Source organism: Pseudonaja textilis, chromosome 1, assembly GCF_049901715.1.
Source record: "Pseudonaja textilis isolate UNSWEBS1 chromosome 1, rPseTex1.2, whole genome shotgun sequence".
In the NCBI taxonomy this organism is placed as follows: domain Eukaryota; kingdom Metazoa; phylum Chordata; class Lepidosauria; order Squamata; family Elapidae; genus Pseudonaja; species Pseudonaja textilis.
Genome location: NC_141990.1, coordinates 291,611,022 through 291,636,376, shown reverse-complemented (window position 1 = coordinate 291,636,376; position 25,355 = coordinate 291,611,022). Strand labels below are relative to the sequence as shown.

General features: G+C 39.0%; 1 protein-coding gene across 1 annotated transcript; it reads left to right on the top strand.

Annotated features, from left to right (window-relative positions):
• Nucleotides 1-232: 232 nt before the first annotated feature.
• Nucleotides 233-24,582, top strand: NRDE2 (NRDE-2, necessary for RNA interference, domain containing). The gene is made up of 14 exons (XM_026712971.2): nt 233-564; nt 1,787-1,886; nt 2,661-2,864; nt 5,552-5,698; nt 7,503-7,965; nt 9,383-9,788; nt 11,901-12,034; nt 15,907-16,030; nt 17,322-17,494; nt 17,888-18,274; nt 19,727-20,637; nt 21,671-21,809; nt 23,649-23,720; nt 23,952-24,582. The coding sequence occupies exons 1-14, from the start codon at nt 492-494 to the stop codon at nt 24,075-24,077; spliced, it is 3,459 nt and encodes a 1,152-aa protein (XP_026568756.2). The 5' UTR covers nt 233-491; the 3' UTR covers nt 24,078-24,582.
• The last annotated feature ends 773 nt before the right edge of the window (nt 24,583-25,355 follow it).

Here is a 25,355-nt window from a genome sequence, read left to right as displayed (position 1 = left end):
TTTAAAAATTCTGGAAATTTAATATTGCCTTTAAAAGAAAACCCCCGAAATTTATTCAATAATGCCCTTTTGATAAATCCATGTCCTTCAACACACACCAATTATAAATTATAGCAAAAGGTTGTCTAAAGTTTTGTAACCCCAGTAAGGTACAACCTTCTTTTTAATACTCAAAAGTTAAGATGTTCTGCTTAAATATGTACCGATTTCCATTCTCTTTAAAAAAAATAAGGTTCCATCCAATAATCTGAAAACACGAATTTCCTGATTAGGAGTTTTAGAATCTGTTAAGGCCACGTTGCATGGAAGGAATACGAAGAATCTCCCCACGAATGAATGGAGCAGCGCCATTTTGAGCTCACCGCTCAGCAAAACTACATTTCCCAGCATGCTCGGGAAAAGGGTTCGCGCCATTTTGTCGCCCTCCTTGCCCTATTGCTGGAGGCGGCAGCGGAAATAATTGTTCTGGAGGATTTTCGCGGCCTGCCGTCATGGCTCTTTTTCCTGCTTTTGCCGATGCTGCTAATGCCGAGGACGTACAAACAAGCGAAGACTCGAACAGAGGTAATGACGTTGTTCTTATTTATGTGCCTCAGTAGCAAGCGGACAAAGAAGCCCCTCTTCGTTGAAACCAGGTTTTGGTGAACGCTTGTTCCTATAGATGCCCTTTGCGTTCTCCAAGCCGAAGTCTTCCGAATGGATGGAAATACAACTCCCAGAATTCCTCCCCGCTGAGCCAGGCTACGGTGCGCTGGCCAGGATTTTTGGGAGCTGTAGTCCCAGCGATTCTGGAGCCGTCTAATCTATACCTGGTAGTGCTTGATGTGCGCAAAAAAGTTCTGAAACCATTCATTGGCAGTACAGCTTATTGACATATTGAAAGGCCCTTGCTGCTGTTGCAGCAGCCCAAAGTTACAATTAACTGGATCTGTTAACAAAGCTGCCCGTAAACTAGGGCAGATAGTCCTTCCCTGTTAAAGTGACAGAGGAGATCTGACTAAACAGAAAACATGCATTGGACACTTTATATTCCACAGTCTTGTGATTAGTCTTATAAAAGGGTCACATAGTAAGAATTCTGAAAAATCCAGATGGCCAATTTCCACATACTTTTGGATTCAGAGAGGGCTTTTGAGAAGTGGGGGCTTCCTTAAAGATTGCTGGTTGCATTTCCTCTTTCAATGAGGCAAGAACATCTTACAGATTTCAGAAAACTATCTCCCCATCCCAGCTGGACAGGGTTCCAGTTCATAAGTTGCAGAGGACATCCTACACGTTCCTTTAAGAAATCCTTGTTGACCAAGGAGGAAGATATCCTTGTTGCCTTTGCCCAGTCAGGTCTCATGTAATACAGGCCAAGCATATTGACATTGAGAGTGCAAGGGATTTGCAGGTAGATGTGTGTTGTAAGCAAGGAGCAGTACTGTGCAGAGCAGCATCAATTTTTCTCCACAGATTTTGGGCTTCTTACTGTATCTGAACTGTGCAAACTTAGGTGAAAGGTGCTCTCTTCTGGTTGTCTGGATACGGCAGCCCCACTACCTGAACTCATGAATGGGCATAAGTGGACACGATCTTATTGCCGACTGAAAAGCATGTTTAGAATTGCTTCCTATTTTTGGTAAATTGTAGCTTCACATCCATAACCTATCAATCTGTGCTGAAACAAATTAGCATTTATTTAAGAGGCAAGGAAAAATAAAAAAAGATTCATCCATAACTGTTTAAAAAAAAAACCAATGACAGTTTAATTGTTGTGTTAACAGTCTTTCTTCTGAATCTTTAGATTTGAACTGGCTCACAAACCAAAGCTTCTGCAATGAAGATGCACTGAGATTGCATCAAAATGTTTTAGAAATTACCCACTGTGCTCCTCCGCTCCAAAGGTAGTATAATACCTTTAGCTTTGTTGTTCATAATGTACTTTTAAAACAGAAAAATATAGGCAGTTTTACCTTTTAGTTTGGTTTCTTATATATTAATAGCAGCATCTGTGGGGGAGGGGCGGGTTGCACATCATGTGGGTCAGTCTGACAAAAGCAGGATTGTGACAGATGACAGTGGCAGGAGCCCGAGGATGCCCATGCTTATATGATTGCTATATCCTGTATTTATGCACACTAAATCACAAAGACTATTGTTTAAAATTCTCTCCTTCCTTTAAATAAGATGATAAGTTCTAATTCTTTGGTGAAGATGGAACAGTATGGTCATTTGTCATTGCTGCTTAAATTAGTGTTTTTTTACTCTTAAAATTACCTCTTAATTTCATTTTCTACTTAATTTCATTTTTTCGATAGAAAATCTTTGTATCTTTGTTCCAGAGGTGAGACATTTTGGAAAATTGGTGGTTGGGATAATTGGATTTCAGATCCCTCAAAGTACAATGTAACTGTTTGTCCAAGACAGGCAAATTCATGATTTGTAAGAAAAATGTAATATGTAAACTAGCTGTGAGCTTTATAATTGCAGCCTAAATTTTCATATTTAATTTGTTTTGTGTTTGGAAAAACAGAACTTTAAAATATGCTGTGTAATCTGTGCCTTCTTTAGATTTCAACTTTCATTTAGATACATATTTTGTAGAATACCTTCTAGATGTTTCTGTTTTCCAATAGGTATAGGAATATCATTGATCATGTGACTTGTCTGTTTATAAGCAATACAGCCGCCAGTTTTGAACTCCCTGGAGAAAATGAAGCCAACAAAAGTTTTCAAGCGTCACCTACAAAAAGAAAGAAAAAGAAAAAGCAACGAGACCACAAGAAAAAGAAAAAGAAAAGAAAAGAATGGACCCCTAGTGGGTCTGAATCTGAAGATGGGAGAGAGGATAGAAATAATGAAAAAAGAGGAACAGAATTGAAGTACGTAAGTACGTTTCATTTCTGAACTTGCACTTCTCGTAGATCTAATCATTTCTTCCTTTTTCTGAATAATATTAGTGACAAAATTCAGGTATGAGAATAAAATAATTCATGCATATTTTTGCTTTTTGGAGTCTGGGGCAACTTATTTCCAAGTAAATGTGTATAGGATTGTACTTCAAATCAGTGAGAATTATCAACAAAGCATGCATTAAAATTAGGATGTCTCCTTTCTTTTAGGGACAAAAAGACACAAATAGACTACAGTGTAATTTGTATGGTCATCATATTGGAAGTGTCTCTGAGAAGTAAATAAAAAAAGCAGTGGTTTGTTGGATTGATGAGCAGGGAAATGAACAGGGATTGTAATGGAGTCAAAGTAAAAGGGCGGTTTGTTTTGTTATTACATCTATACCAACTCTTTCATCTGGGAATTCGAGGCATAACACTTACGGGCAATCTATTGCTTTTTGTCACCAAAATAACAGCTTTGTAAAGTAAGATAGGCTGAGAGAGAGTGAACTGGCCTGAAGCCAGGTTGTGAGCTCAATAGTCAAGGTAGTCTCCCTAATCCATAATACTTTTATGTAGAGATACAAGTCCTGTTGGAGTTTGGAATTATTAGAATGGGAAAGAAAGAATGTGGGTTTAAATGAAGTCAATACACTCTTTTCAATATTTGGAGATGCTGGTAATGTCTGTCCTTTGTTCAAAACGTGGAGCTTGGAGTTATTTCTCCCTTTCTCATTGTTTAGTTTATTTATTGTGATTGCACATCGTACAACGGAATTAGATATCATCTTCAGTGTACTATACAGTTGAATTCAATACAGTTACTGCCCTGGGATAGAAACTGTTTTTCAGCCTATTTGTCCTATTTGCCATTGTGGTATGAATAAAAAATAGACACAATACATTATTATAAACTGACTTGACTGTCAAGATCAAGCTGTAATGATAGCCATCTAAAGTAAGTGTGCTGTATTATTAATGTTTAGAATAACTGGTAGCCAGTCTCCATACCACTGAAATCAATGAATAATTGGCTGTAAATTTTTGAGAAGCTGTAATTTGACTAATGTTAGTTAATCATTCAGTCTTTGGGATGAGGCACTGTTATACTAAATTATATTCTGTGAATAACAATTTTGGGTTATTCACATTTTTGTGGTTATTCAAATTGGGCAAAAATTCTCCATTGTCATAAGCAATAGAACTAAATATAACAACCTTTATCGCCTTCAGAATGTGAATTCCAGGTTGGAATTTTAAGAAACAGTTTTATGCAAGTGTCTATTAGCGTGTCTTAAATTCCTTTGCAAACTGTTCAGATTAATATGAACTGGAGCAGGGAAAGCTTCTGAACAGATAATTTTGGACTCCTTGATGTATTAATTTAGCATGCATTTTAGAATTTCAGTAATGTGGATGTTAACCTGCCTTTCTTTTCCTGTAAATGTACTTTTTGAATATTTTGAAATAGCTTTTGGCATAATACACAGCATGATTTCAATATAAAACAAAGGCTACCTTTCCATCAGTCATTTTATTCACATGTTAAATAAATGTAGATATCAAGGTAATATCTCATGTTTAATATTTCTGTCTTTAAGTTTTGTGATCCTTTTGTAATACCACATTGAATTGTGTTTTGTATTTGTTAGCTTTTGTTAGTGACTGATTATAAATATCAGAAAAGATACTGTGGTACATATTGTCCTTCTGCAGTTAGATGCTTCCCTCCCAAAAATAATATATACTGATAGCTCTAGAAATATAACTCATAAAGAAAGCATAAGGTGCCTTAAAATGCTGAGCCAAAGTACTGTTCTAAATAACAGTGGGAAGGTAATTATGTTTGCAACACCTCAATGCAAATCCACCTAATTCTGAAAGAGGAAATACAGAAGTAGGAAAGAAAATACTTTATATATCGAATGAATTGGTTCAGGATCCTATCTCTATTAACTTGTGGAATACTCCACTGAAGCTGATGTGGCTTTTTTTCTGAGCAGATACCAATAAATCCTAGTGATGACATGACGTGTAAAATTTTCACTTCATTCAGTAGTTTGGCTTTTCTTTCTCTTTTTCATCAGTTTTGAGGGATAAGAGAAAGCCTAAATTTTAGTTGGTTTAAAATATTTAAATTTAAATTTATTTAAATTTAAATATTTAAATTTAATATTTAAAATAAAATATTTTGTTGGCTTACATTTTTGTTTTAGATTTTATTTGATTGGTACTAGAGGTAGTCCTTGACTTACGACCACAATTAAGCCCCAAATTTCTGTTGCTGGACTAGTTAAATGTTAAGTGAGTTTTTGCCCCATTTTACAATCGTTCTTGCAATGGTTGTTAAGTGAATCACTGCAGTTGTTAAATTAGTGGCACGGTTATTAAACAAATCTAGTTTTGCCATTGTCTTTTGCTTGTCAGAAGATGGCAAAATGTGATCTCATGACCCTGGGACACTGCATTCATCATAAATACAGGCCAGCTGCCAAGCATCTGAATTTTAATCATGTGACCATGGGATTGTTTGAAGGTTCGTAAGTGTGAAAACTGGTCGTGCCACTCCTTTCAGTGCCGTTGTAATTTTGAATGGTCATTAAACGAATGGTTGTAAGTCAAGGACTACCTGTATTTGTTTCCCCCTTCCCTCATTTTTACATTTATTTTTGCAGCTTAGAAGAAAAAAACACAAATGTGGCCTATTCCTCTACTTGGCTTGATGACGTTCAGGGCTTGACAACGGAAGTCTTCAGAACAGATAAGAAGCCAGACCCTGCAAATTGGCAATATAAGTCATTATATCGAGGCAACATTGCAAGGTAATCTGGTAGCAGTAACAGTTGAGATAATATTGTTGAGAGTAAGAATACTAATCCTCTCTGGTTGTTTGGGAAGAACTCGGAGCATCTTCAATTTGTAGAAGTCTGAGCGATAGTCTCTTCCTTTAGTCCCTCCCTCCTTTATTTTGGCTAGATGTGAGAATAAACAGCCTGTGGCCCTGCTCAATTTTGTGAAGCAAAGCAGATCCATGATTTGGAAGTGAGAGGGGAAGTTAGGACTTGGGAATTTGCTGTGTAGTCACAATTGGGTCCTTGACTGTAATATCTTTAGGTGCATTGTCCTGGTTGGTATTGATATTTAACTGACTGCAGAATTAAAAACCAAAGCTAAGCTGCTGAGCATGTGGATGTTTTAAAAAGGATTGTCCTTTATAAAAAAACGTACATCTTTTCTTTTAATGGGCAACTCGTCTTGCACATAGCAGAATCCCCTGAGAATCTTTCCAGTTTCATAATATGTCCTAAAAAAATGTTTTGAAGCCTGTTGTCACAGGAAAAGACATTTGCTCTCTGGTACTGTAATTCCGCCCAGTGAGTTTGTTTACTAATGACCACCTGAGTCCTGTTTTAATTCTAATTTAGTAAGTGCTGACTCTGCGGAGCCAACAGTCGAATGGTCTTGCACCCGGCAATTCTCGCAACACAGTTGACTTGCCTAAGGCTAAATAATGACACACTTTATTACAGTCAGAGACCAGCAATGATTGCCTAAGTCTCACATCGGAGGGAGTCAGTTTTGCATCCTCTGTTGTTGATTGTTCAGCAGCATTTCCTTCTGCAACTTTCTAGCCTGGCCTAGTCCTGTTCTCCCTGCCCTTCCTAATGTGCAGCAGAATAGGATTCCTGCTTTTTAATAGTGAGAAGATGCATAGTGGACAAGAAAATTGCCCTGAACAGTTTGGTCATTAGACTTCCAGTTTGTGACCAGGCAATAAACCTGGCAATGTGCTGGAATGTGCATTCGTACAAGCAGTGGGGGAGAGTTGGCAACACAGAGTTATTTTCCCCCCCCCAAAGAAGCTTGAATTAAGAGACTCTGCAGTCCTGACCAGGAGGGATAAGAGGTTCAGAATAGTGATCCCCTAGAATCTCTCAGATGTATCCTCATCGTCCAGTAGATTAAAAAGTTTTAACATTAGTTTGGCAAGATTCTGACCATTATATATAAGCAAATATAGGATTGAGCTCATTTAAATCTCAGTGTCTTGTCTTGCGCCTGACAAGAGATTGTTCAGTTTATAGATATAATATCCATTTGTAATATTTTAAAAATAATGTTGGAGTTTGAAAATAATGCTGCTATTCTGCACTACGTTAAAAAGAGCCCATATACATTGCCTTGCTTCTTGTACTTTTGGTACTTTCCGTACATAACGAACTTACTTTTTTAAAGGTAAAAATAAGTGAGATTTCCTGCTTCTAAGTAGAAAAGGCAAGGCATAATTGAAATAATTGATCAATTCATTTTAATAAGGGATCCAAGATAATTGAAAAAATTAAGGAGCTGATTAAATTTTGCTTTCTGAGGTGGCAGTCCTGCTGATGTTTGCCATTTGAGGAGCAATGCAGAATTTGTAGGAGTTGCTTTCCCACTTCATAGTTTGGTTATGGTGAATGTCTAATGTCTTTCAGGTCAGTAGTCTCTGAGGGAGACTCAAAGATTTTGGGAGAGGGGGGCGAAATTCAAGAAAAAAATGTTAAAACTACAACAATCAGGGTCTGAGAAAGTTTTTTCTCTCTCCATGGCCTTAGGAATAGTCAGTTTTAATTATTACTTTTAAAGGTATAAGAGACGAAGCAACTTCTGCCTTGGCCTTCAACCTAAGGGGCAACATATTATTTGGGAGAGCTCAACAGCAGAAAAAACATCTTCCTATAAGCGACCAGAACGCTACTTCACAAAAGGTGGTCGGAAACTCCTGAATGAAGAAGGCATTCATGTCAGTGGTAAAAATCAGGATTCCTCATCTGGCTCAGCCTCCTGGATACCAATTTTGCAACTAGATCCAGCAGAGGCTCCTTCTACCAGCTGGGTAAACCCTCTTGGGGTTTATGATCTGCAGACCACGCTGTGGCTACAAGGAAAAGGGCCTTTTGCTGAACACAGCTTACCAAATAAGCAAGACCCTCAAGAGAACCACCAGAATGTAGACTCCCCCTTAATGGCAAAGGTGGAAGAATATAACTGCAAAGTCAGAGAGAATCCCAGGGATGTCAAAGCATGGATGGATTTGGTTTCTTTTCAGGTAGGCATGCATGTATTAACGTATAAGGTTGTAATGTAAAGTTATGTCCAAAGGTGATTATTTTAAAGGAGCAGATTGGATTTTGGAATATTCTCTGCATACTTGAATGAAATGCCCCTTTCCCCGTAATTCTGCAGATTTGCACTCTATTCAGGTCTCAGAAATTGACAGATGCTTAGTACATTGTCAGTGCAATTTTCTACCAATTCCTGCACTGGTTTGCCACACTATGTTTTGTGGAAAGAAGAGGATACAAGTAGTCCCAAAGGTGCTTTTTCAAGAGGCCACTGGACTTTCTGGTTTTCCTTTGAAGACGTTTCGCTTCTCATCCAAGAAGCTTCTTCAGCTTTGACTGGATGGTGGGGAATTGAAGGATTGGAAGTAGAGAATCCAGTCCGTTCAGTCAGAACTGAAGAAGCTTCTTGGATGACAAGCGAAATGTCTTCAAAGAAAAAGTCCAGTTGCTTCTTGAAAAAGCACCTTTGGAACAACCATGACCTGGATGACTGAGAATCTCTCTAGAATCTAGGTAGAAGTAGTCATCACTTCAGTAACTGTTCAAAGTTGTGATGGTGCTGAACCAGTGGTATTCAAAGTTTCTCACCCATCACTGCATCTCCATAGTCACATGACTGTGATTTAGATACCTGGCAACCAGCTTGCATTTATGAGAGCTGCAATGTCCCACAGTCACATGATTGCCATTTGAGACCTTCCCTGCCGGGTTTCCAGAAACAAAGTCACTGGAGAGGCGGCAGAGAAGGTTGCAAGTCATTCTGGTAAGAGCTCCCAGCCATCGTGCACTCACAGTTTCTGTACTGTCCATCGTCAGCCTTCCTGTACTCACATCACCACAGCCCAGGCTAACTCTTCCCTGCCTTTCCTGCGCTCACTCCTACAATGGGCCCCTCCCACTCCCCTGAAATACTCTGCAACACCCCTGTGCTCCTTTCCTGAGACTCCCACCGCTTCCTGCTTAACAACCCACTTGTCTTGGGTTTATGATAGCAACTCGGATTGCAAGGATTGTTGTTGCTAAGGGATGCGTGACATGACACGACATGTTTAAGAACCGCATCGCTCAGCGACAGTAATTCCACACCCAATTGTCATTGTAACCCAAGAACTTCCTGTATGAAGAAATGTAAAATGAATAAACTTCATATATTTTTCTTTAAAAGTCAAATGGCCTTTTGGAATGTAAGTAAGGGAACCAGATAGGATTGGCTTGCACAGTTTGGAAGGAGGGGATTAAACAGGACTGTGCATGTGCCTTGGCTGTTGATTTCACTTTCTCCAGTACCCAATTCAAAGCCAGCAGTTGGATTGGCTGTGGGTTTTTCCAAAGGGCATTCAATTCCATTTCAATTTTACTTAAAATGTCTTAGATTCTTTTTTTGTTCCTTTTATTTTTAAGGATGAGCTCATGAGACACCCTAGCTGTTATGCCATCAGTGAGGGAGAACGGGAAACGAGAAAGAAATCATCGAAGCTAATACTAGAGAAGAAGCTGGCTATTTTGGAAAGAGCAATAGAAAACAACCCAAATGAAGTGGACCTGAAACTAGCACGGCTAAAACTTTGCATAGAGTTTTGGGAGCCATCTGCTGTGGTGAAGGAATGGCAAAAGTTGATTTTTTTGCATCCAAACAACCCAGCCCTGTGGCAGAAATATCTCTTATTCTGCCAAAGTCAGTTCAGCACCTTCACTGTCTCCAAAACACACGGCTGTTACGGAAAATGCCTGAGCACGTTATCAGCAGTGTATGATGGCAGTATGGTATCCCATCCTGCACTACCAGGCACAGAGGAAGCCATGCTAGGTAAGAGGGCATCTGAGCTTCTTTGGCCTTTTAAAAGACCAGTCCCCTCTTCTGTCAGGACACGTTTGGGTCTTTGGGTTTGCTTATGTTTGCTTGTGTTTGCTTATGGGGCATGATGATGATGATGATGATAATGAACAGATCTCATCTCAGTTTTTGGTTTGCATAGATCATGGTTGGTTCTCATTGGCTGTTTTGGGGGCCCAATTTCCCCTTTTCTTTTTTTCTTGATTTGTGACCCTTTTATAAGTCAAAGTGTTTTTGTAGACAATGCTACAGCTGACAGAAACCTATGAAATTCAATCAAAAACGTATTTTTTAATATGAGGGGTGGTGGGAGAAAATGTGAAAAAACTTAAATAAAAAACCATGTTTCGAATCATAGCCAAATGGTCCTTTCTATCTAAAAGTCCCCTGCGGTTGCTTTTTCCATACAGATCTAAAGTAATTTCTTTAGAGAGATTTTAATTTATGGCAGTCCTCTGCTGTATTATGGGATCATTAATAATGATCCTGCCTGCCTGTTCAGCCGAAATAAGCCTGCCTGTTCAGCCGAAAGGGTTGTCCCCCTGAATCCTGTTCTAGTCTTCCAGTTTGGCATTTGGGCTGTAAGACTCATAATTCTTCACAGCATCACTATTTGCCAAGCTGGTTAGTAGTTGTGAGAATTTGTTCTTTGTATATGTTGGGGAAGATTATGCTTATATATTTAAAACATGAACCCACTAGAAGCCAGGGGCCCCTTTGTTGGAGTTTGTTGACCTTGGACTAGAGTGTTGGACTACAGTTCCAATCACCCTCGATATTCCTGGTGCGGTACTAGCTGGCTGGGGTTTACAAGAGTTATGGTGTAATAGTTCCTGGAGGCCTCAGATCAGGGAAGCTGGGCTGGCTATTTTTGATATCAGTGAACATAGTTGAAAGATGAGCTTGTTGTTAGGTTAGCAACAGTATTTAAAAATACTTCCAGGTACCTAACGGAATCCTTTCTTCTGTGAATTTTATTTCTTTTTGAGAACTATATTGCGCTCAATCTCAGCAGTATTTGCCAGGACTGGAGTATTAAAGTTGGTAGACATTCCCAGATGGGAAAGTGTTAGAAAAAACACTATTTGGTGTCAGAATTAATGAGGGCTCCTTTTTAAATTTTGCCTCTAATGAGTAGATCTTGCCTGACAGTCTCATTTATTGATTAAGAATATTGAGCAGTTGTCAATCATTTATACAGGTTTTTAAAAAAATCTTGTTGAGATACATCAGACTTTAAATGAGAGTCTTTGAACAGGGAATGATGAAGAAAGGTACACTGAAGGCTTCTGCCACTTAGTGGTTATTTCTTTTATTGCCAGTCATAGTGACAACCTGTCAGAAAGGAACACAGTGGAGTTTGGATGCTTTAAGAAGTGGTTTAGATGGGGTCACTCTGAGTTGATCCAAATGCGTCTACTTGGCTTTATTGTCAGAAGACAAGATTCACTGTCTCAATAACTCCATGACTTGACAATTGCCTTGTATGCACATGACCATGAGTGCAATCCCACTCATTGTGTCATCTGACTGAAACAACATTTATCTTTGGGACCTATGATGAGCTGCTACAACTTTGAATGAGTGACAAAAATCACCTCATATGGAAGGAGGTGGCTTCTTCTTCCCTAAGTTTAATTCAGCCATTTTTTTCTCCATTTCTAACATATCAGATAAAAGTTTTTTATGTTTCCAAGTAAGTGACAAGATTTAAAAAAATTGAAATAGAAAATATGCATAATGTGCAATTGGCTATACACCTACTGAATTCCAAAATATTCTTGGTTGCATTCATTAATTTGACTTCCGCTCTCAAAAGTTACTTCTATTTGTAGTTTTGTAAAATCTTGGAGTATTTAAGTTTGACTGAACTGAAAGAAAATGATTAATCTTGGTTGACAATCTTGATTTCTTTAAAAAAAACATTACACAAAGTGGTTATATGTCTACATTTTTAAAATAAGGTTGTTGTAATTCAAACTCTGGGACTTGCTAATAGAGATGCAGTCATAAATAACGAAAAGGGAAATTGCCATCTGTATTTGAATAGCAGTTACATGAAATGTTGTTTCTTTTTCTCCCAAGACATTTTTCTTCAGCAGTGCCATTTCCTTAGGCAGGCTGGCCATTCAGAAAAGGCTGTGTCCCTGTTCCAAGCCCTGCTTGATTTTACTTTTTTTAAACCAGATAATGTCAAGGACCTGCCAACAAGAGGACAGGTAAAAACCAGTCTCTCTCATTCCTTCCGATTTCTCTTTTCTAACTAACATATTTAAAACAAGCTAATAACCTGACAAATATATGAACACAGGTGATGATTTCTAATACCCAGAGGTCATGCTATTGCTTTTTGTTCCACAATTATATATATAGGAATGCATGCTTTGTGTAGTAAACTAATGATCTTGCTGGATATCCTTGAGGGATATATTAACTCTGATTTGCTTCTTGAACTAGAAAACATGTTAATGTTGAAAATACTTTAGACTGTATGCCCCAAACTGTATGATCATGAATAGATCAGTGAGTATTTCTGCAACTTGACAAGCCTAGACCAAATGGACTTGCACCTTGCAAATGGGTTGTGCCCTACAGCTCATGGATTTGGGCTGTAATGAGAATCTGTGCCTCACCAGCTTGGAAGATGGAGGCTTTACTTAGCAATAAATAGTGTAATAAGTGAACGCAGTTTTGCAATGATCTTTTATGCATTTTAAGGTTGCTTTATAGTTGTTTATAGTTAAAATGCCCACAAGGCTGAGTTTCAAATATATTAATGGTTGGGTTTTGTGTTGTCATCGCCAACGTAGAACAATGAAATAAAGACCAAACAAAAAATGCCACAAGGATGCATTATTAACTGTATTAATCCTTTGGTTTCTTTATTGGTTTTTATTGCTTGAGGTAAGGGAGGTGATTACAGTGCTTTATTGTCATGATAACTCCAAAACTGGAAAGATTGAAAGATTATATAAGCTAAGCAATTCTAAAATCATTTTTCAATCAGGAATGGATTCAAACCTTAAAGTGGCTTCTAACCAGAATACCAATGTAGATAACACAGTTAATACAAATTTCTCTATATGTCTTGGAACTGTTTCTTTTATATGAAGAGCATAAGTAGTAATGATGAGCTGAGATGTCCCAAGTCTATATCTTGTCTTAACCATAAACTCAGTAACTTGGTTTGTTGAACAACTAAGCAGTTGTTTACTATTATATGACAAGGCTTGGGCTTGCCATCCACAGAGGATAAGGGTTGGAATTGGAAACATCTGGTGGGTTGGTTTTTTGTTTTGGCCACATCATGATTTATCTTTACATCCAGAAATGGCAAGCTATTTGTTTATTAAAACATTCCAGGATCAGTGGTTGGCTTAATCCTATAAATCTGTTGGATAAATTTATCAGGAATCTCAGTGCAGACATAAAAGGTGCATTTGATCACTTTAATTCAGAATGTGAGTGCTTCCAAATTCTGGTTCCTTTCTCAGGACTGCATTGTGGATGAAAAAAGCAGGAGTAATTTTGGAATACTTGGCCCATTGTTCTAGTTATGTATCACTTTTTATGGTTTAATTGAGTATACTGGATGACTATAAGCAGCCTGACAACTAGAGTTTTCATTTTCATTTTAAAATTGATATTTGAATCATCTTAAAAACCTTAAAAACCTACCTTTTCTTGTTAAGCATTGTCCTTTTCTACCATTACCCCTCTCTTTTGGTTTACTCAGCTCTGGTTAAAAACGGCTTTGTGTCAAAAAATAAATTGGCCAGTATTTCACTTCCTTCAAAATAAAGAGCCTTCATTTTGCCAACAACTGAGATGAAATGCATGCTGGCTGGGGAATTCTGTATGTTCAAGCCCCAAATCTGGAGGGCACCTAAATTGGATAAGACTGATAGAGAAGCCATCAGTCTTTAAAATATCCTGTCTTAGGCCATCAAATTCTTTAAAGAATGATGCTATGCTGTCATTCTCCCTTTCCATTACTCCAACCTTGGCCACACTAACTAATAATTCTGACTCTAGGATAAATAGTGATCCTTAAGTTAGAGAAGGTATTTATTTATATATTTATATTTATATTTATATTTATATTTTTATATATATATTTGTTTTCTGAGGTTCTCGCGGGTATTTATATGTGGATCTTTGGTTGTTCGGGTTTTCTCCCGCGTAAGATTCGAAGTATCTAGGCAACGTTTCGATGAAGTCTCATTCATCATCTTCAGGCTTCTGTCTCCGGCTCTGTGCTTCTCAGAGTAATGTGAGATTGCAGCTGCTTCCTCCTTTTAACTGCCAGTGGGGGTGGGACTTGATTCGGTGGGGGCTTGGCTGTGTTCTGATTGGGTGGGGGTGTGTTCTCATTGGTAGGGGGTTTGGCTGTGTTCTGATTGGTTGGGGGGTTAGCCGTGTTCTGATTGGTTGGAGGCGTGTTCTGTTCAGGTGGGGGCTTGGTTGTGCTCAGGTTAGTCTTAGTTGCTGAATTAGAAAACCAAGGAGTATACGAAATCCCCTGCACTGCCTGCCCTACCACATACATTGGACAAACTAACAGAAGAATAAGTGCACGCATTGAAGAACATAAGAACTCAATCAAAAAAGAAGAAACGACCTCTTCCCTGGTCCAACACCTCAAAGCCACAGGACATGAAATTGATTTTAAAAATACCAGAACCATCGCCAAAACCGAACACTTCAACAGCAGAATAATCAGAGAAGCCATAGAGATAGAAAAACGCCCACACAGCATGAACAAACGAGATGACACCTCCCGCCTTCCAGCCATTTGGAAACCCGCCCTCATGAACAGACGAGTACCTAACATGAAGAAGGACACCAGACCCACACCCATGAGAGCCACACAAGATGCCACCACCACACTTCCATGTAGAAAACAGACTCCCACCCACCCAGAAGATGAGACACGACCATGGACCAGAAGCTGCACTGCAGCTGCATCACTACCCACTTTAAACCCCTCCGAGCCATACATGAAGCAAACCGACACCCACTATGAAGATGCAGCAGGACCACGAACTAGAAGCCAAACAGCAAGATCACAACTCACCAGCTCAAATCCCCCAGCAACTAAGACTAACCTGAGCACAACCAAGCCCCCACCTGAACAGAACACACCTCCAACCAATCAGAACACGGCTAACCCCCCAACCAATCAGAACACAGCCAAACCCCTACCAATGAGAACACACCCCCACCCAATCAGAACACAGCCAAGCCCCACCGAATCAAGTCCCACCCCCACTGGCAGTTAAAAGGAGGAAGCAGCTGCAATCTCACATTACTCTGAGAAGCACAGAGCCGGAGACAGAAGCCTGAAGATGATGAATGAGACTTCATCGAAACGTTGCCTAGATACTTCGAATCTTACGCGGGAGAAAACCCGAACAACCAAAGATCCACACATATATATATATATATATATATATATATATATATATATATATATATATATATATATATTATGTTTATTTCCCACTTTTATTCTATTTATTCTTGTTTGTGTGACCTTTCCTTTTATTTATATTTAAGTTATTATAAAGAGTTGAGAACCTATATGGTTCAGTGGTTAAGGCACTGGACTAGAAAGCAGGAGATTGTGAGTTCTAGTCTCATGATAGTGAGTTTGAATGACTTTGGACAAGTTAGGCTTTGGTAACAAAAAAGCTGGCTGCATTTATGGCGAAAGAAAAAAAAAATATGTGCAGATATTAATCAGTTAAATATTACTTTAGCCACTCATTCAATTTTTATGCAATTTGTCAATTGTTTAAGACTATATAGTATATAGTCTGTATATGACTTGGGCAATTTTGAAGAAGAAAAGTGTTTTTTTTTAAAAAGTAATAAGAACATGTGTGGCAGCATTAATAATTGTTGGAAGACATTTTTCCTAACTTTTTTAATAACTTGCTCTAAAAATTTATATTAAAAAATCCCAGCCATTGCATGGAATATTTAATGGGAGATATTATAAAAACGGTTTGAAGCAATTCGTGAATTTTGGAGTCAGTATTGCAATTGTAATTTCGTGTATTTATTCATTTTCCACCCCCAACTCCAGAGGGAATTCTTTGAGCCCTTTTGGGACAGCGGAGAGCCTCGAGTTGGAGAAAAAGGAGCTAAAGGTTGGAAGGCCTGGATGCATCAACAAGAGAAGGGGGGCTGGGTGCTCATCAACCCACCTGGTAAATACCTTAAGGACATTTCAGATCTGAGAGGAGCTATAGGGCACATGATAAAGTCACACTCTCCCATTGGTTCTGGTTTCCCCAAAAGAAATAGATAATTTATGAAATGTCTGTACTGCTTCAGTCACACTGATATGATTTCTTATGTCCACAAGTTAGAACAGTGTTCTCCAGTTCTTTTCTTTCTGGATTTATGGAATTATAAATCCCATTTTACATCAGCCAGTATAGACAGTGTCTGGCTAACTGCAGAAAAATGAGAATTATATGTCAATATTTTTGAAGGCGCTAATTAAGTTAGGCTAAGCTAGAAAATAGCCATCTGCAATCATATTGTGGAGCCTAAGGGGAAAAAAATGTTTTCAGTCCCAAAGGATGGTTTGAAGAACAGAAGAGTTGCCCACATTTCTTTGTTGTTTGGTATACTTCTGATTTTGGTGACGATTCAGTTATGTAAATTGCTTCGGATAGGCAGAAGCCCTTAGATGATTAAAGTCAACATAAAGGTTCTGGGACAGTTAAACCCTTTTAGCAGTAACATTTATTCAGCCCGTGAATGACGGGTATATGAACATGTAGTGAGTTGGAGGACTAAGTTTCTTTGCTTTTTGTCATTGATTTGGTGAAGGACAAGGTACTCACTGGTTATGAACATTGATCATTTGTTTTATTGTGATCTCGATTTTTTTTTTGTTCCTTCAAGTCAGTGTTGACTCCTGGCAACTGCCTGGACAAATTACTGCAATTTTCTTGGCAAGATTTCAGAAGAGGTTTGCTATTTCCTGCTTCCTAGGGCCAAGAGAGAGGACTGGTTTTGTGTCTCAGGCAAGACTAGAACTCACAGCCTCCTGGTTTCTAACCTGGTGCCTTAACCACTAGAGAAACCTGGCTTCTTTTTAAAATCCTGAATTACTTCCCATTGTTTAAAAATTACTGTAGAAATACAGTATTTTTGCTTTTTCTTGCCTTTCTTGTGAAATAATTCAAAACATATTATTCTTCTCTAAGAATGCTCTTCTTATTTAGGTAACTTGTTTGCCCTGGCCTGATCTTATCATTCTCATTGTCCCTTTGGCATCCTGTTTTTAAAAGGTGGTCATTCTATGGATAAATTCAAGGACAGGGATGTTGAAGATTGAATTTGTATGCACCCACATCCTTCTCAGTCTTAGTTATTATGAGCAGGTGTGGCCATCTTAACGGGTGTTTTTTAATTTGAAATAAACTTTTTAGAACTTACATATCCAGCTGCAATTTTGAAAAATTCACAAATACGATTTTTAAATAGATGAAGATGAAGAAGATGTAGAGGATGAAGAAGAAATAAAGGATAGATCTCTACCAAAGTGGCGAAACTGGCTTCATATGGAACGTTCCCGGGAAGCAAGGCACTGGTTACCCTGGTGTCCAGAAAAAAACAAGAAACCGTCATTAGAAGATTGTGAAGATCCAGAGAGGCAGGTTGGTACGATGCAATATGACCCATGTTTATTTTAAGAGAAGCTTTTTTTATGGCGCTGGTAGACACACTTGAGTCAAAGATGGAAGCTGATATTGAATGACTACTTCCATCTGCTTCTAGGAAGATGTGGGCTGGGCAAATCTTCAAAAACACGTGCCTTTCATGGAAAATGTGGCGGTATCAGCTCCTGTATTTCAAAGTAAAAAAATACAATGTATCTGCTCCATTCTTTCTATAACGCCTCACTCATGTGTTTTTGGCTGATCAGCATACATCCAGATTTTGGAAGGATTGTGTATCTAGTGATGATTTTGGAAGGATTGTGTGTCTTGTGTATCTTTTTTGTTTAAAATTTATTCCTTACAATAACGGCCCTTTTATATATTTCATAGGTCTTATTTGATGACCTTGGACCATCATTGATAAGACTTTCCAGCCCTGAACTTCAGTTTCAACTACTGTCCTCATTTTTGCAATTCTTAGGAGTTCCATGCGGCTGTAGACTTTTGCCTTCTTCTTTCTATATAGCGATGGATGAAAATAACTCAGTTGACAATGAGTATAACAACCAAGGAATTCTGACTTCTCTGGATATGCCTCTTTTTGGAGTCAGTAATATTGGTCATATGGACTCAATGGTCCAAGGAGAGAAGCATGTGACTCACACTAAGGAAGAAGAGCTATTTATTCAGAATCTTTTTCATATGATGCTGCCCTTATTTTCAGGCAAAGATAGATCTAACCTATGCATTTTTTGGCTTCAGTATGAAATCACTAAGGTAATGTTCTTTCTCTTGTCTTTATACAGATGGTAGATCAGATGTATACATTGGCATTCAGCTTTGTTCGGGTATTTTCCCACGTCATTATAGTTGTGCTTTTAAAGTTGTAGCGACATTTTGGAAGAATCTCATCTGCCATCATCAGGCTTCTGTATTATGTTCGCCTGTGATTCAGGCTTTCACAGCCGTTTTTGTTTTAAATTTGGTGCTAGCCTACTGCTGTGTTAGAATGTTTTTTTCTTCATCCTGATTGATTGGGAGTCTTGGTCTGTGTTTATTGGTCTTGGAGTTTGCTGTGTTCTGCTTGATTGGTGTTTCTAATATCTTCTGTCTGTTTTGTAGCTTTTTTCTGTCTTGATTGGCTGGCAACATTGTTTCAAGACAAAAAAAACTTAAGAAAACAAATGTATACATTATATCTACAAATCTGTTTTTAAAGTTGACAGTTCTGGATAGAAAAAGAATGTCCAATATAACTTAATATTCAACATCTCAGCCTGTGGCATAGCATATGCTATGGTGGGTGTGAATGTGATGTTCTGGATGTGGGTTTAGAGTAGTGAGGAATGCAGAGGTTATGTAGAACAGTGGTCCCCAATCTTTGTGGATTGGCGGCCTGGCCGGAGGGAGAGGAGGAGAACCGAACCACACGAGTGGCCAGCTGGTGTGTTTGCACAGCTCTACTCACGCAGGAAAGAAGAGAAGCCTTCGAGGCCCGGTCTTGGCTTGTCACACCCAAACCTTTTGCAAAGGCAGGGAAGGCCTGAAGCAGCACAAAATTGCTCCCCCAAGCCTATTGTTCGTTTGCAAAAGCTTTTGGCATGGAGAAGAGAAGCCTTTAGGGGCACAGCCTTGTGCTCCTTCAAACTCACCAAGGCTGCCCGCCGCTCCAAAAGCAGATGGGGTGTCCAGTATAGGCAGCCTTGGTGAGTCAGCGAAGCTGAGCAGGTTACGCTCAACCCATTCAGCCTCTGCTCTCATTGTTCTGGTTTTAGAGCTTTGGGAGCAGGTGTCTTGATGGCTCGTCTGAGTGGGGGAGAGGGGAACTGGGCCAGGCGAGCAGAGGGCTGGCGCACATGCACAGCTCAACTCATGCAAGAGAGAAGCCTTTGGGGCGCTGCTCAGGCAAGCGGGGCTGTGAGCACTGGTGCTCGTGTGAGTGGGGCTGTACTCATGCATGCCGGCCTATCACTCACATGGCTCAGCTGCGAATAGTACACCTCCCGGGAGTGGGCCACAGCCCATAGGTTGGGGAACCGTGGTGTAAAACATTTGTACACACACACATACACACACACACACACACACGCATATATAAATATAAAAGATATATGGTTGTTGATTGGTGGACTTAGCTAGAATGCATAGAAATAAATAAGATGGTTGTATTGTATACAAGTACATTACATTTTTAAATTGTTTCTTCATTTGATTGTGTTGATTTTGTAGGTCACTCAGTATTTGAAAATGGGAAAGAAAAAAAAAGTAAAATTGCAAGGCAAGAAAGGCAAAAAATTAGCTAAAAATCTTCTTAAGGCACCTGACAACAGAAACAATGTTTCGCTTTGGCAACTATATGCTTTCCTGGAGTGGCTACTTGGCAATATAGAAGATGCTAGAAAAGTTTTTGATACATCTTTGGGGATGGCTGGAATTAGTGGAATCCAAAACCCTCAATTCTGTCATCTTAGCCTTCTTTATGCTAAATTGGAAGCAGAATTGCTAATAAATCTGGAAGGAGCTGTAGAATCGCGTGCAACGTACATATTGACCAAACTGGCTGAAAGGGGACATTATGTTCCTTATCATGGACAGGTATCATCAGTGAATGTTTTGAAAGCTCGGAAAACATATGAGCATCTAGTTCAAGATTGTTTAACTGAAAACCTCACTTCTAATCAAGAACATGCTAGTGGTTCCAGCCATCTGATTGGCTTGGTTGGTTGTTACACTCTTTTCCAATATTTAACTCTTGGGATTGACTCTGCAATGTCAGTATACTGTCAGGTTGCTCAAAAGCTGAAAGACAAGGATCCTGGAGAAAGGCTTAGTGGTCAACATTTCACTACACCTCTTGAAGCCCTCTCTCTCATGCGTGTCAGCTTGCTCAGGTTCCACATGAAAATCAGTGTGTATCCTTTGACTCCTCTTCGTGAAGTACTGTTGGAGGTTTTGAAGAGATACCCCAGCAACCAGTCTTTTTGGAGATCATACGTCCAGATCCATAGCAAGTCTCACAATGCTAGCAAAGCCCGACGTTTTTTTGATGCTATAACAAGAACTACACAATCGCTGGAGCCTTGGCTGTTTGCTGTCCAACTGGAGCAAATGAGGAAAAAACTGATTGAAAGGGTCCAAAGGTAATGTCATCTCTATAACAACGGTCAGGCGAGCTGGAGAAAAGCTATGCATGAAATAGAAAAGGTGTTTTGTTTTGAACCTGAAACAACCGCATTCTGTCCATTCCAGATAGGATGACTGAATTTAAGCAACCATAGCATTTTGCTTGCTCTCAGTTTCTGCCAAGACAAATTCTGGAAAATTTTTACCAGTGAAAAGAGTGATGCTGTTGAGCCTACTCTCTGCCTTTCTGCTTTGCCACCACTGCCATCCTTGAATTCAAGTAGAACCTATCCATTCACCTAGCCTTGTGATGGTCAGTCGTGTTGGATATCCCCCACTTGAATCCAATGCAGTGGCACCTAAGGGAGATGAGCAATGTATGGGCAAGCATGGGAGAGGATGGCATATATTGACTCTAGCACCGTGAACCTATGCCCTCCATGCCAGAAATGGCACACAGAGCCATCTCAGGGCATTCTAGCTGTCACCCATTGCTCTTCCAGGTTCGCACTGGCCAGTTGGTCTTTGCATGCATGGGAGCAGCAGAAACCAGAAGAGCAGTTCCCCGACATGCATGCTTGCGCAGGCCAGCTGGCCTTTGTGCATGCATGCATGTTGGAAACAGAAGATCAGGTGGCTGGCGCGCATGGATGTGCCAGGAAGCTAAGCTTCCAGTTTCCAGCACTCAGTGCTGAAAAGGTTACCCACCGCTGCTTTCGCATATCCAATTGGCACGGTTTATCTAACTGATCCAGCCAGAAGTTCTGTTCTTAACCTTTGTTGTTTAGTTGTCTTTCTTCCCCTTATGAGCTTTCCCCACTGCAGACATTGCCCCCCAAAAGTTATTATAAATACAAAATGAAAGTATGAACATGAAATTCATATTCATATGAAAAAAAATGTTAAAATAAAGTGAGATATCTTGTGCAGTTTATCTTGGAGCCCTCAGGAGTAACCTTAGTCACATGGAATCATGCTGCCTAGTTTTTCATGTCCACTTATGAAGACTTTTGATTCTCCTGTGACCATTCCGTTTTTGCTTTTCTTCAGGGAGCCAACTGGAGATGTGTATGCAACCATTCCTGAAATTGGGTTAGCACATCGAATCAAAGCTTTATTTGAACATGCAATTCAGACTGAAAACGGTGCTCATTGTCCATTGCTCTGGAGGTTGTATATATGCTTCATGGTGAGTGCACCATCATTTATTTGCCTTACGTTGTCTAATCCTGTAGGTAACCTCTGAATTGTATGTTATTGATTGAAAGCTTTTAGAACGGTACATTTTACAATTGGTTTTATGCCTATGAGGGTAGTAGAAGTATATGAATTGTAGAAAATTATGTATTAAATATATTTGCTTTGATATTTTGCCTTTTCTTTATTAAAATAAGGTAAGGGACACTAAGCTTGTCAGTTAGAAAGCTGACAGCCCAGGTTCAAGACCCAAGCGCCCCGGGATCGAGTGAGCTCCTGTCCTCCTCCCAGCTTCTGCCAACTCAGCAGTTTGAAAGCATGCAAATGCGAGTAGATAAATAAGGTACCACTTGGTGGGAAGGTTACAGCATTCTGTATACCTTGGCCTATAGTCATGCTGCCTACATGACCATGGAAAATGTCTTTGGATATTGCTAGTTCCTTCAGCTAAGAAACAGATGAGCACCACCCCCTTAAAGTCAGAAATGACTGTAATTTTCCATTAATTTCCCATATTGTTCCTAGATCTAAAGCAGATTGTCAAGAGGAAGCAGTTAATTGTAAAAGAAAAATAAAATGCTTCCTCATCTGTGAAAGCAAATATTGGACTGTCATTTTATTTATGTACTTATATAGTAGTGAGATTTGTTCATTCTTCCACCAATTACAATTCCAGTAATTGATAGATCAGGGATGGGTAGCCTGTGGGCCATGTGCAGCCTTTCTCAGTAGCCCAAAATTGGGTTGCCCAAATCACAATTCCAGCTGTGCAGTATTTGGTTTCAATTTAAGTGTAGAAATGAGGATGTGGCCTTTTGCTCTCATTTTCTTTCTTTATATCCCCAAATGTACCTATTTTGTGGCCCAATTTCAGCCTTAAATTGTTTTAAGTTAGGGTAGGACAAACTATCCCAACCTCTTAGAACTTTCTGAGATTCTCAAAATAACGATTTAGTTCCAGTGGTGGATTCAACTTTAACAACCGGTTCTCTGCCCTAATGACTGGGTGGGCATGGCTGGTTAGTCATGTGACTGGGTGGGTGTGTCCAACTCGATTGGTCTCACCCTTAGGAAATTTCTCTTTAGTCCAACTCACAATAAAATAGCACTATTCCAATTTCAAGAATAGAATAGAATAACAGAGTTGGAAAGGACCTTGGAGGTCTTCTAGTCCAACCCCCTACACCACTTCAGACAAATGTCTATCCAATATTTTCTCTGAAACTTTCAGTGTTGGCGCATTCACAACTTCTGCAGGCAAGTTGTTAATTGTTCTGTCAGGAAATTTGAGGGGCTCCTACAAAAATGAGGCAGTCGGGTGAACTAGTGAGAACCGGCTGAATCCCACCTGTCTTTAGTTCTGTCTTTTGAGGAGTGGGATTAGGGCAATTTTAAAAGTGGTTCTGTGGATATTTTACTTTCTACCAGAGATTTCCTAATCCACACTTAAAATCCTGGGTGGGGGGACACCATAATAGTTCACTCTGGTTCCTGAACTGATGAAATTGTGGGATTATCTCCTGCTGCATCCATTTGGGAGGTGAGGAAGTTAAATTGCATCCTTTACCGCAACTGCTATCAGGCCAGAGAAGGCTGTTAAGTACAACTCATTACGATACGAATGAGCCTTAGCAAAGTGTTTCCTTGCCCTTTTTCTGGACCAGCTGCACAGAAGCATTTTCAAAAGTTTCACTTCCCTTTTGTTGACCACAACGTTATGTTTATTCATTTCTTTTTTTTTAAATGTCTAAATTAAAAAATAGATACTGTATTTTGTATCTTTTCTAAACGCTTGCCCTTTTAAAATGCAGCTTTTCTTTTCCCTTTGCAGGTTTCTTTGGGAGATAAAGCCAAAAGTAAAGGCATGTTTTACAGAGCGCTTCAAAACTGCCCCTGGGCAAAAGTAAGTTTCATTACTTTGTAATAATAATAAACACACACACCTCCGGTCATTTTTATGTTTCATTGGTTTTAAGTTCTTCGTTGTGACAACCCAGAATTTTTGAGTCAGGGGAACATACAAGTTTGACAAATTACTGCTCTATATTTGTTCTTTTATTAAGTGAAAACCAGGTCTGATTTATCATAGCACTGTGGTGAACTGATAATTCTTTATTGTCCTCTGTATTTATAGGTATTGTATATGGATGCCATAGAATATTTTCCAGATGAGCTGCAAGAGATCCTTGATCTAATGGCTGAGAAAGAACTGCGAGTACGGGTACCAATAGAAGAATTGGAGCTGCTGCTTGAAGTCTGAAGAAAGATACGAAGACAAATGATCAGCATGTTGGTTTAATGAGCCTTCAATATAGCTAGGGAGAAAACGTTTGTGACTAATTTAGCATCTGTAAAAATGTACAGAATAAAAGTTTTTTTAAAAAATCCAAACGTGTTCTATTAAGTGCAGATATGGGTAAGGCTTTTAAGTAATACTCGTTCACTGCCTCATTGCTAAAAATACTAGTCCAGATATATAAGCCAAATATATCTAGGATAAAGTACAGTTGAATGGGAAGTTGTTTGCTTCCAGTTGATTCCGATTTTATGGTTGGCTGTTTATTCAAGATTGAAACACCTGGGTTGAGTTTAAACTTGTGGAAATATACAGCAATTTGAGAGTTTAGAAGAGATCTTTAATTAATGAAGGCACCCGTAACTGAATTTTTATCAGTTTATTGTGACCAAGGGCAGGTGAAATGTAAATATCTTTGTAAACATAATTATATATAAAAGTTCTATTGGAATGTGGAATCTTCTAAAAATGTTTTGTGTTTTGATTTGTCCTTCATTACTGTATTGAAATGTATTGTTCATTGACTTGCAAGAAGAAAATATGGATTTTCCAATAATACTGTGTGGAAATGTTGCAATTAGCTTATATAGGATGCTGCTGAAATAGGTAACAAAAATTAAAACAATGCATGCATATGGATTCTAAAATTTAAAGCTTTACCCTTTTAGAATTATATATCTGTCTTCTTTAGTTAATGTTTATAAGTTTAAAAAAACTAGAAATGAGCAAAGCTAATCACAATGGGGGAAAACTCTAAAAGTTTGCAGGGCAGGATACTTGGAATATAGTCACCTAGAATTGCACTGATCAGGGCTTTCATTCAGTGTTTCTGTACACTGCTGACGTGAGTAGATCCTAGTTTATATTAAAACAATGTTTGGCTGTGGTGGCGTGGAGCTATGGTGGCACAGTGGTTAAAACGTACTATTGCATCTCAACACTGCCCACAGCCAAGAGTTTAATCCTGACAGATTCAAGATTGATTAATCCTTCTGAGGTCGGTAAAATGAGGACCCTGATTGTTGGGGGCAAGAGGCTCACATTTGTAAACTGCTCAGAGAATGCTGTAAAGCACTATAGGCCGATATAAGTTTAAATGCTATTTACTCACATCAGCAGTGGCTTTCAGTGGCTTGATCTAAATTAAATGTACAGATTCAGCCTAGTCAGAGACCGTTTTTAATTTAGAGCAGCATCCGATGTATTTAGAGATGGTAGGGCTGATAAGCCATACTTGTTCTG

Coding starts and splice junctions, on each gene's coding strand:
- NRDE2 (XM_026712971.2), top strand. CDS start 492: ATGGCTCTTTTTCCTGCTTTTGCCGATGCTGCTAATGCCGAGGACGTA. Junction 18,275..19,726: donor TTCAGTATGAAATCACTAAG/GTAATGTTCTTT, acceptor TTGATTTTGTAG/GTCACTCAGTATTTGAAAAT. Junction 21,810..23,648: donor GGTTGTATATATGCTTCATG/GTGAGTGCACCA, acceptor TTCCCTTTGCAG/GTTTCTTTGGGAGATAAAGC.